General features: G+C 38.3%; 1 protein-coding gene across 5 annotated transcripts in view; it reads left to right on the top strand.

Moving 5' to 3' along the window:
- LOC119775515 (septin-9-like) overlaps positions 1-6,710 on the top strand; it is a 114,273-nt gene extending 107,563 nt beyond the window's left edge. For all 5 annotated transcript variants that reach the window (XM_038273504.1, XM_038273505.1, XM_038273506.1 and 2 more), the window contains 3 exons: positions 1-35; positions 3,224-3,275; positions 5,214-6,710. The exon at positions 1-35 is cut by the window's left edge and continues 62 nt beyond it. In XM_038273504.1, coding sequence (XP_038129432.1) covers positions 1-35; positions 3,224-3,275; positions 5,214-5,424 — 298 coding nt within the window. In that variant the 3' untranslated portion in view covers positions 5,425-6,710. The remainder of the gene's footprint in view (positions 36-3,223; positions 3,276-5,213) is intronic.
- Positions 6,711-11,407: the final 4,697 nt, after the last annotated feature.

The raw sequence follows: 11,407 nt of genomic DNA, 5'->3' as shown, positions 1-11,407 counted from the left end.
TCTGGGAAGGAAAACAAAGTGGGGCACCATAGAAGGTAAGAGGCATGAATCCTGGTACGGCTGTGGCTCCATGAAGGTCCCTCCTTCACTTCCAACTTTACTCCTCTTATATCCGGGGTCACGATGTCCCCATGAGCCCAGCTTCTTTAATCTAACAGATAAAACAGCCATTTTAATCATGTGAAGTTGCACAGTTTCCATACGTACCCAGGCAGTCTAAGCATTAACCAATTAAAGACACCTGTTAATAATTAAAGTAGATGGATGGGAGAGATTTAACTTTATTTTTCTTAAAGTGTACAGAAAGAATATATACTAGTGCACCTGCAACGTTTAATCTGTGACTCACCCCAAAACTGCTTTGTAGATGTTATCATTGGATTTATATGAAAATGTACTGAAGATTGGATTCAATCTGCGGTTGTGTTTGAAACTGTGTGTTTGGCGCCCTCTGGAGGTGCAGAGGTGTCACGTAACAAAGTCCAAATAAGTTGTTCCTTTACTTAAAGGAATAGTACACCCAAAACATGATTAGCCTTCATTTTCTACTCACCCCCATGCTGAACAACACTCTGGAGTACTTTTTTGATATCTCAAATGCATCTGGAGATCTGGGAGGCTTCTTGCTGTCTGCTGACATTCAAATAATGGAGGTCTATGGCGCCCGAGGCAGAAAGGTCCATAAAAGTCCACAAAAAACGTGTCAATATTCCTCCATACTGCTCGTCCAATGTATTCCAAGTGTCCTGAGTGGGTAGCGTCCATAATTTACTGGAAACGAAGTCATTTAGAATGTTTTTAGAGCATAAACAGTAGTGTATAGGATTTCCTAAAAGCGCGCGCCTGCGAGTTCACGAGTCTACGGAAACCGCGGCAGACCAAACCAGATGAAAGTGCGCATTCAGCTCGGCAAAGAACTCATGCTCTTCCTCAACACTGAAGTCCTCAGACATTTTTCTTTCGTTGTTTCTTTCTTTGCACAGGTAAACAGCACATTTCTTCTTCTACGCTTGCATTATTGGAAGAGCAGACGCTGAATGCGCACTTTCATCTGGTTTGGTCTGCCGCGGTTTCCGTAGACTCGTGAAAGCGCTTTCAGGAAATCCTATACACTACTGTTTATGCTCTAAAAACATTCTAAATGACTTCGTTTCGAGTAAATTCTGGATGCTACCCACTCAGGACACTTGGAATACATTGGACGAGCAGTATGGAGGAATATTGACACGTTTTTTGTGGACTTTTATGGACCTTTCTGTCTCGGGCGCCATAGACCTCCATTATTTGAATGTCAGCAGACAGCAAGAAGCCTCCCAGATCTCCAGATGCATTTGAGATATCAAAAAAGTACTCCAGAGTGTTGTTCAGCATGGGGGTGAGTAGAAAATGAAGGCTAATCATGTTTTGGGTGTACTATTCCTTTAAAGGTATAAAGGACAATCTTTTACTCCCAGGTGGATAATCCATTTAATTCAATTCAGTTTATTTCTATAGCTCCAATTCACATCATGTCATCTCAAGGCACTTTACAGTTCAACAGATCCTCCAGTCAGATTGATTCAAAGTTCTTTATCTAAGGAAAACCATTTAATTGCATCAACTCATTGATTCAAAGGCAATACCTCATGCTTGTAGCGACAGTGGAGAGGAAAAACTCCCTTTTAACATGAAGAAACCTCCAGCAGAACCAGGCTCAGTGTGAGCGGCCATCTGCTGAGGCCCACTGGGGTTCAAGGAGACAGAAGCAGACATAGAAAAAGAAGCATAGATACAAAAAGCAACTTTCAACCAGCTCCACAGGCGGCCCCGTCCAGGAAACACACAGCCAGGCAGACGAGCTCCGAGCCAGCTCCCATGTCAGAGGATGAAGAGAGCACATCCAGTTAGTCACAGTCAGAGAAACAGGACTACACTGGAAAACAGGCCAAGCTCCAACATCTAGAAACAAAGGTGTTGATGGCAGCAGCACAGCTGATATTTCTCTCCAGGATGGAGTCACAGCCAAACAGGAACAGACCAGATGAAGCTACTATGAGAAAAAGCAGAGAGAGCAGAACGTTAGAGATTGAACTAACAGATTCTGCAGAGTGGGAGAATAGAGATAGAATGAAGCAGAATGATGAAAAAGGGGTCCCTATGTCCTCCAGCAGTCTAAGCCTATAGCAGCAGAACTATAGAGATAGCTCAGGATAACCTGAGCCACTCTAACTAGAAGCTTTATCAAAAAGGAAAGTTTTAAGCCTAGCCTTAAAAGTAGACAGGGTGTCTGCCTCACGGACTAAAACTGGTAGTTGGTTCCACAGGAGAGGAGCCTGATAGGTCTAAGAGCTAGAGGAGAATTAGAAAGGGTGTCTGCCTTAAGCAATTGTTCTGGTTCAGATATACTAATATTACATTTCTAAGCCACAACAAACTAACGATAGTCAAGTTTCACCTAATTAATTAAATAAAATCAAAACTCTAAACAGGGTAAATAGATAAGTTTATAAGATTAACTTAAATTTTGGCATTCTTTTCAAACAACCATCTGAAACAAGTGTTTCCTTTTCAAGTATTCACATATAAAAATAAATAATTCAATTTTAGAGTCATTCATCATTTTAGTGGAGCTGTAAGGTGAGGCAGATAAAGCAACCTGAGGGGCAGAGGGAGAAGCTGTGAGAAGGTGAACTCTAGTGCAGGTGGCTAGCAGTTAGGTCTTGATATCTCGTTCAGAAAACGCCTATTTTATTGAAGTTTAAATATAGAAAATGTGTTAGATCTCAGCCATCCAGCTCAATAAAAGCCCCTCATGGCTGTAATCAGCATTCACAGCCTTAGCAGTTCCTCCCTTCTACTCCTTTGAAAGCAAATTTAATTTCCTGCTCTGTATTTCAAAGCTTTCCATAAGTGGCGCCCTCTTTTTATTTCATTTTCAACCTCTTGACACAATCTCTAATTCAAACATGTGTTCGCCCCACCGGAGGCTCTGGTGACTTGTCAGGGAGAGTTTGTTAAAGCGTTTCATTTGAAAGTTCTCCAGTAAGGAGGAGAGGTGGGAATTAATAAACCCTCCCCAACGAGGAGCAGCATGTTATCTTGGTTTCAGAAAATTGCTGGAGATGTGAGGCCAGGAAGGTATCCCCCCCCCCCCCCAGCTTGTGATCAACGCTGCCATCTGGTGGTGTGTGAGGGTTTTTCATGATTGAGAATTGTTTTAATCCCTCTTTTTGTCTCTTTTCAGTTGAGAACATTGCACATTGTGAGTTTGCCTACCTGCGGGATCTCCTCATCAGGTGGGAATCCGTCTCAGCTAAGATTTTAACAAATCCTTTTTCAGGGTTTACATCTCCAGGCAGGTCGGCCATTGTGGCATATTCTGCAGCTGGGCTAAATTAATTGTAAGCTCTGCTGAATCGATAAAGCTTTACTTCCCAGAAAAAAATCAATAGAAATTATATTTTCTAGAATGTGTTGAGTGTTTGCTAATATAGAGCTACATCTCAGGGTTTGTTCATGAATCTGTTATCTCAGGTTCCTGTCTGCTGCATTTAGTGATGTGAGTGACGGAGCGCCGTTACCATGAACTCATAGTCAGCAAGAACCTTTATTCTATTGTGGCTTTAATGATGTATTTCAGTTTTTTCTTTTTTTTAGGTTGAGTTGAGTTGTTAAAAAATGTATTTAAAGCTACAAATTTCAGCAGAAATTTTTAATTTAAATGAAAATATTGGCGGCTCAGTGACACAGGTAGAACTGCTGCTTTGCAGCAAGAAGGTTCCGGGTTTGATTCCCGGCCCGGGGTCTTTCTGCATGGAGTTTGCATGTTCTCCCTGAGCATGCGTGGGTTCTCTCCGGGTACTCCGGTTTCCTCCCACAGTCCAACAACATGACTGTTAGGTTAATTGGCTTCTCTAGATTCTCCTTCGGTGTGAGTGTGAATGGTTGTTTGTCCTGTTTGTCTCTGTGTTGTACTTTGCTGATGTTGCGACTTTTTTCTTGTAACATCAAAGTTGTTGAAAGTTGTGATACTGCTATTAAATTGATGCTGATGCTAAAAGACTTAATATTTCCTTATTGGTGAAACTGAGTATAACTTCACAAGATCCTCTACATTCCTCATTTCAGGGAAGACAGTGCTTCTTGTAAGAGTTGTCGTAAAATACTTTATTAACTTTATTGTCGTAATGTTACGACTTTATTCTCGTAAGTTTACGCCTTTATTCTCGTAATGTTACAACTTTATTCTCCTAAGTTTACGCCTTTATTATCGTAATGTTACGACTTTATTCTCGTAAGTTTACACCTTTATTATCGTAAGTTTACGCCTTTATTATCGTAAGTTTACGCCTTTATTATCATAATGTTACGACTTTATTCTCGTAAGTTTACGCCTTTATTATCGTAAGTTTACGCCTTTATTATCATAATGTTACGACTTTATTCTCCTAAGTTTACGCCTTTATTATCTTAATGTTACGACTTTATTCTCGTAAGTTTACACCTTTATTATCGTAAGTTTACGCCTTTATTATCGTAAGTTTACGCCTTTATTATCATAATGTTACGACTTTATTCTCGTAAGTTTACGCCTTTATTATCGTAAGTTTACGCCTTTATTATCATAATGTTACGACTTTATTCTCCTAAGTTTACGCCTTTATTATCGTAATGTTACGACTTTATTCTCGTAAGTTTACACCTTTATTATCGTAAGTTTACGCCTTTATTATCGTAAGTTTACGCCTTTATTATCATAATGTTACGACTTTATTCTCGTAAGTTTACGCCTTTATTATCGTAAGTTTACGCCTTTATTATCGTAATGTTACGACTTTATTCTCGTAAGTTTATGCCTTTATTATAGTAATGTTACAACTTTGTTCTAGTAAATTAAGACTTTATTCTTGTAATGTTATTTTCAAATTTAAAAAAAAAGAATAAAATCTCACACCTGGCGCTAATACACCATCCTAATATTGTGATATAATGATGTAAATTATTGTCCAGTCCTAGTCTTCATATTATCTGTATGATTGATTGATTGATTGATTGATTGATTTATACCATGCGGATGGAGTCTCCATTCAATATTTTTAAGGTGATTCAAAGTGTTGCTGTTCAAATGTATTAAAAGCCCAACAAGACCTTTGTAACCATGACGATTGGACGTAAACCGATCACAACAAAAACAAAGACGTCCTCGTACTGATGCGACATCTCCTCCTCCACAGGACTCACATGCAGAACATCAAGGACATCACAGGGAGCATTCACTACGAGACGTATCGCGTCCGTCGGCTAAACGAGTCCAACGGCCACGTCGTCTCCGAACCGCCTGACCACGCGCCGATTCAGCCCAAGGCTCAGCTGGAGGAGCAGCCTGGCCCCCCGCAGACCAACGGCCTGGCTGCTCAACATGAAGCCCTGTCCCATGAGATGTAGAGGTCAACGGTGGCACCGGGTTTTAACATCAGACACACTCAGACACGCTCCGTTTACATGAACATCTCCAAATTTATACAAAACCCAGAACTTTCATTTTCTTCCTCTCTTGGTTTCTTTCTTCCTTCCATCGCTGTTCTGAGATAAAACTCTTTGATTCGACACATCGTCACTTCAAAATTACCCATCATGAAAGTAATAGTTTGAGTCTTGGGTGTTAGATCCGTGGTGCTGCTGAAGGTGAAATCCTTTCAGGACCTCAGTTGAAACAAGAATCCTTTTAAAAATGAAGTACAGCATGAACGCCCTGCGACCCACAAACATTTCCGTGCCACTTGCCTGGTCTGTTTTGTGCTGTGGTGTATAGTAATGTATAGTTACTGAGGTTAATTAGGGCTAGGTTAGGATAGAACGGACACCCCCGCACTGTGAAACCAATCCTACATGCAGCAGGAGTGCGGAGCAGCTCTTTCTGTTGCGTAGGACCTTCTGAATTCCTCTTCTTTCCCAGACCAATTCCACTAGTGTCGTTTCATTCAACCGTGCATCATTTTGCATTGCTTGTTTACTGTTGTATTTTTAAGCCTTATGTTCTAATATTAATTGTATAAGATAAGGTGCAACCATTTGTCCAATGCAGCCTTTTCCTATGTTGCTCTGCCAAATGTTTTCTGTTGTTGGAAAGAGAAGCACATACAGCATATAGAGCTGATTTATGAGTAGCTATTTATCTGTTGTTTGATGTCATGCTTATAACTTAACTCCACCTGTAAGCTTCCCGAAGTTAGTAGCCGGCCATAAATAGTAGATAACCGTAGCTTTTAAACTGTTGTCACCAATGTGTTTCCCATCGCATGTCTCTCATATTTGCCAGACTGTCCATCCTGAAATCAGTCAGTAAGTGGAAAAATTTCACTTTTTTTTTTTTTTTTGTTTCATCCATGACAAAAAAGAAAAAAATGTGCCTATAAAATTTTACAGTAATTGATTAATTTGATGCAAACATGTTTCAACTGCATCTAAAATGTATTTTTGATGACTTTTATTCTAAGGGATTTTTTCTGGGCCAAATTAACCTGCCGTCGCTCAGTCAGCTTTGTAAGACGGAGCAGAAATATTTTCCGTAATAAATGCAAACAGAAATATTTTATCTTAAGAAAAAGTAACTAAATTACTCTTTGTTTACTGTTGTATAGTTCTTGTGTAATTTGTCATGCTATTTCAGATTGAGGTTTTATCTTTGATATGTTAGCTCAAAGAATAAAGATCGATATTTTTACTGTTGATTTGTGGTGAAGTTATTGAATTTTCTGCTTGTGAACTCAAGCATCAATGTGCTGCTTGATCTGTCCTTGATTCCCTATCATGGGGATGAGACGTTACATACGGAAGAGGATTAGGGCCACTGAAAAAAAAAAAAAAGTTAACTGATTTTTAAATTTTATTTCAGTTTAGTATTCTGACTTTTTTTTTCCTCCGAATTCTTACATTAATCTCAGAATTCTGACTTTTATCTCAGAATTCTGACTTTTTTTCTCAAAATTCTGACTTTAATCTCAGAATTCTGACTTTAATCTAAGAATTCTGACTTTTTTTCTCTGAATTCTGACTTTTTTCTCAAAATTCTGACTTTTTTCTCAAAATTCTGACTTTAATCTCAGAATTCTGACTTTAATCTCAGAATTCTGACTTTAATCTCAGAATTCTGACTTTAATCTCAGAATTCTGACTTTTTTTTCTCAGAATTCTGACTTTAATCTCAGAATTCTGACTTTAATCTCAGAATTCTGACTTTTTTTCTCAGAATTCTGACTTTAATCTCAGAATTCTGACTTTTTTTCTCAGAATTCTGACAGCTAACAAACATGTTAGCATCAAGCCATAGCCATGTCTGTTTTAGAGACTAGCTCTCTTGTTTTAATGACCTTCTGCTCCTCCATTAATGAGGCGACCCCTCAGGCACGTAAAAAGTTGCCTAATTCCGTAATTTTCCACCAATGTGTCACTGGCCACCTCAAACAACTCACATCTTTGTCAGGGAAGCTGAGTGCTCCATATCTCTACCTTCATGGTGCCCATCTACATTAGGATCCAAAATTCTGGGGAAAAAAGTCAGAATTCTGACTTTTTTTCCATAGTAAATTGAAATCAAATTTTAATCTCCCATCTCACCTTAGAGTTCAACCGCCGCAGCCAGCCTGCGTTCAATCACACCCAGCATATGGCTCAGCTCCCGGCCCTCCTCGTCCACAGCCTTTGTAAGCGCGTTAACCGCTGGAGGCAACCTGATCGATGCCCAAATTGCCACCAACATCCTCTGTGTTTGTAGATACATCAGGTATCCTCCAAATCCGAACTCCAGAAAGCAGAGTATCATAAAGTTCCTTATCAAGAAAAAAGCTTTTAATTTAAATGTATCCTACCTAACATCTGTCCTTTATAGGCAGTTTATTTACAATAAACATATTTTATAAAGGCATATTTATTTTTGTCACACTGACAGCCCAAACACGTCTGGGAGAAACTGCATCACCATAACCAGCTCAGACCGCTTCAATGGAGCCTTTTATAATCGCCTCCTGTCAAACCCTCAGCGACCCTGCTGACCCTAACATGTTGACAGTTAGCCGCGCCTCCAAGGTCGACGCCTACGGCTGACAAATTGAAGCTCCTGCTGTATTTCGAATCTCTGTTCAGTTGTCTCCTTGTGAAGAGAGCAACAGCGTTACGGTGACAAATGACAAATCTGAAGGTGAGATGCAAAAAGAAAAAACTTGCAGGAAGATTAGCAGCCAGAGAAAACTCCACTGACACTGCAGCATGTATATTTAAAGAGCTTCCAAGGCTGCGGATCTAAGCATGAAGGGGAGCCTGTTTGGCACTGACAGCGTTATGACGGTGTTAGATCCATGGCTTCCAGCGTACCTGACACATCTGGAAGGAATATGACATCTAACCTGTCTTAGTGGTGCAGCATGGAGCTCTGAATAAAAAGGTTACCAAAGAGTAAAATAGAGGCTGCTGGGAGATTTGACATCATGTGACTCAGAAACTAACAGTAAGATGGTTCCAGGTTTTTAGACTGGAGCGAGGAGTCAGCGAGTTAGAGAAACAGTCATGTTCAGCTTTTCAACATCGTTAGCACTGATCCATCAGCCTTAATTAGCCCCATTTCAGACTTAGACAACTTTATTGTCATTTTGTTTGCACAGTGCGTATACAGAACGAAGTATCGTTTTTTTTTTTTTTTTACAGCTTTCAGACAGTAAATGAGCAGCAGCTGAGCAGTGAAAGGTACATTTCCATTTCATAAAGTGCAGCAGTGATCGAACGTTAACAGCATTGACGAAAAATGTAAATCAGAATAAGTCTTTTTTTTCTTAAAATAAGTGCATTTTTATTCTTGAATTGAGGAGGAAAGTTAGACACTTTGCCAATGAAAGAAGGCAATTTAGATTTAAAATAAGAAAAATCATTTGCATTATCTCATTTCAAGTGCATATTATCTAATTATCTTATTTTAAGAGTAAAAATCCTCATTCCATCATCTTATTTAATTTAAGACACTTTTACTAATTTCTCGATCATTTTTGCGGTGAGTGTGGGAGAAAAAGGTGGAAAAGGCATTAATGTGGAAGTCCAGAGCAGTGCAACAACAAGCAAATATATTTGGTGCATAAATAGAGTAGAAAAATATTTTTAAATTAAGTTCTATTCGGTACGATATTATTGAGATGCAGAGATGGGAAGTAACGAAGTACAAATACTTAGTTCCTGTACTCAAGCAGATTTTTCTGATATTTTTTCTTTACTTTACTACTTATTTTTATGGTGACTTTTTACTTCTACTCCTTACATTTTAAAAAATTGGCTCGTTACTTTAGTTTTGAATCATTTCAATGGAGTTACCGTTATTATTTTTCACGTCATCAATACCAAATTCAATCTAATTGGATGGGAATCTACGTCGCATTTGACGCACCACTACAAGATGAATCGACAGATTCGGCGGTATTCATTGGCGGCAAATCATTGCAGCTTGGTGGCGGTGGCGTTAGCAGAGTAGCATGGACGACGAGATGATTGAAAATGAACACAACGGAGATCTAGTCCTATTGGCAGACATCCATTTAAAATGTAGGCAACGGCATGAAAAAAGTGGTTTCTACTTTTACTTTTATACTTTAAGTAAATTTACAAGCCTGTACTTTGTTACTTTTACTTGAGTAAAGAAGTTTAATCAGTACTTCCACTTTTACCAGAGTATTTTTTAACACAAGTATCTGTACTTTTACTGCTGAGATGCAGAGTCTTGATTTGTGACTTTAGAGGTTTTTTTTCTCCATGCAGTATAGGTAGCAGTGATAGAGATTGAACTTAAAAAAGTCAACAAGGTAAGTCGTCTTGCTATCAGTGTATCAACCCTCCAGACCACTCAGGTCTTCTGGCTCCAGCCTGCTCTGCAGACCTAGAACCAGAACTAAACATGGAGAAGCAGCATTTAGTTCCTATGCTCCACTTATCTGGAACAAACTTCCAGAAAACTGTAAAAGTGCGGAAAGCCTGAGTTCCTTTAAATCAAGACTAAAAACACATTTATTTAGGATTGCCTTCCACTGTTCTAGTTAAACAGTTCAACTAAAACATATTTTCTTTAATCCAACTGTTTTTAATATTCTTTTTTTTTTGTTTCTGCATTTTTTATTTTATTTTATTTATTTTTTATTTTTTCCTACTTGCTTTGATTCTGTTTTATCTTCCTGTATTTTAATCATGTAAAGCACTTTGCATTGTCTTTGTACTGAATTGTGCTATGCAAATAAATTTGCCTTGCCTTGCCTTGTCCCAGCAGATTGATCTTTACCTGAAACACAATCAAGTCAAAAGGGAGGCGAGGAGGAAGAAGATGACTAACTCTTGATTTAAACTTGGGTTTGGAAATAACGGTCATATTTAGAATTCATACTTTTGAAAGTACTTTAAATATGAAATTATTACAACTGTTCAATAAATGATCAGTGTTTTTAATTCAGACTAATTTTCATTTGAATGTGCTTTACTGGAGGCATCCATGTTTGTCAAAGAACACTACTGCCACCTACTGTTACTGCTGAAGATGGCAGGAGGGAGGGGTTACTATATTTGGGCAAAAATGGCCGCTTTTTCACTCTATATTCTTAACATTTTAAGTCTGGGACTATTTAAGATCTTTTAGTTGTTATGCAAAATATACATCTCTTAAGTTTAGAAACAAAGTGTGTTTCTAATTTAGCATTAAAGGAAAAGTCAGCAGGAATAATCAATGGATCATTATTTATACCTAAAACTAATATGTTTTTAGTGATTTAATGAATTTAGCGTTAATCCGTAAAAAAATGAAAACTAATTTGCATCACGATCACTGAGTCTGGGAGCGGCCATTTTTGCCCAAATATAGTAAGCCATCTTCCACACTGCAAAAAATTAGATCTAAATAAGTAATTTTTTCTTAAAATAAGTGCATTTTTCCTTGAATTGAGGAGATAAGTGAGACAATTTGCCAATGGAACAAGACATTTTACATGTAAAATAAGAAAAAACAACAGCATTGTCTTATTTGAAGTGCAAATTATCTAATTATCTTATTCTAAGAATAAAAATACTAATTCCACAGGTAAATCATCTTATTTATCTGCTCAAATTAAGGGTAAATACACTTAATTTAAGAAATATTGACTTATTTCTAGATTGTTTTTGCACTCCAGCAGTGACGTCACGGTGCGGTAAGCCTAGCGCCATTCTCCCCGCTTTCCAAGCTAAATCAATGGGAACTACTAGACACATCTGCAATCAACAACAATTATTGAAGATTTCCAGAGGACTTCACCATTGAAATTCACCAGAGCTATAGTGAAACTGACAATGCCCACGTGCATGGCAGCTGGATGCTGGAATACATCGGGGAAAAGTGAAAAAAAGAGTTATTCCACCTTTCTGATTCCTG

The sequence above is a fragment of the Cyprinodon tularosa genome, unplaced genomic scaffold, assembly GCF_016077235.1.
Source record: "Cyprinodon tularosa strain WSP-4 unplaced genomic scaffold, ASM1607723v1 ctg874, whole genome shotgun sequence".
Taxonomy (NCBI): Eukaryota; Metazoa; Chordata; class Actinopteri; order Cyprinodontiformes; family Cyprinodontidae; genus Cyprinodon; species Cyprinodon tularosa.
This window is presented reverse-complemented; position numbering and strand designations above follow the sequence as displayed.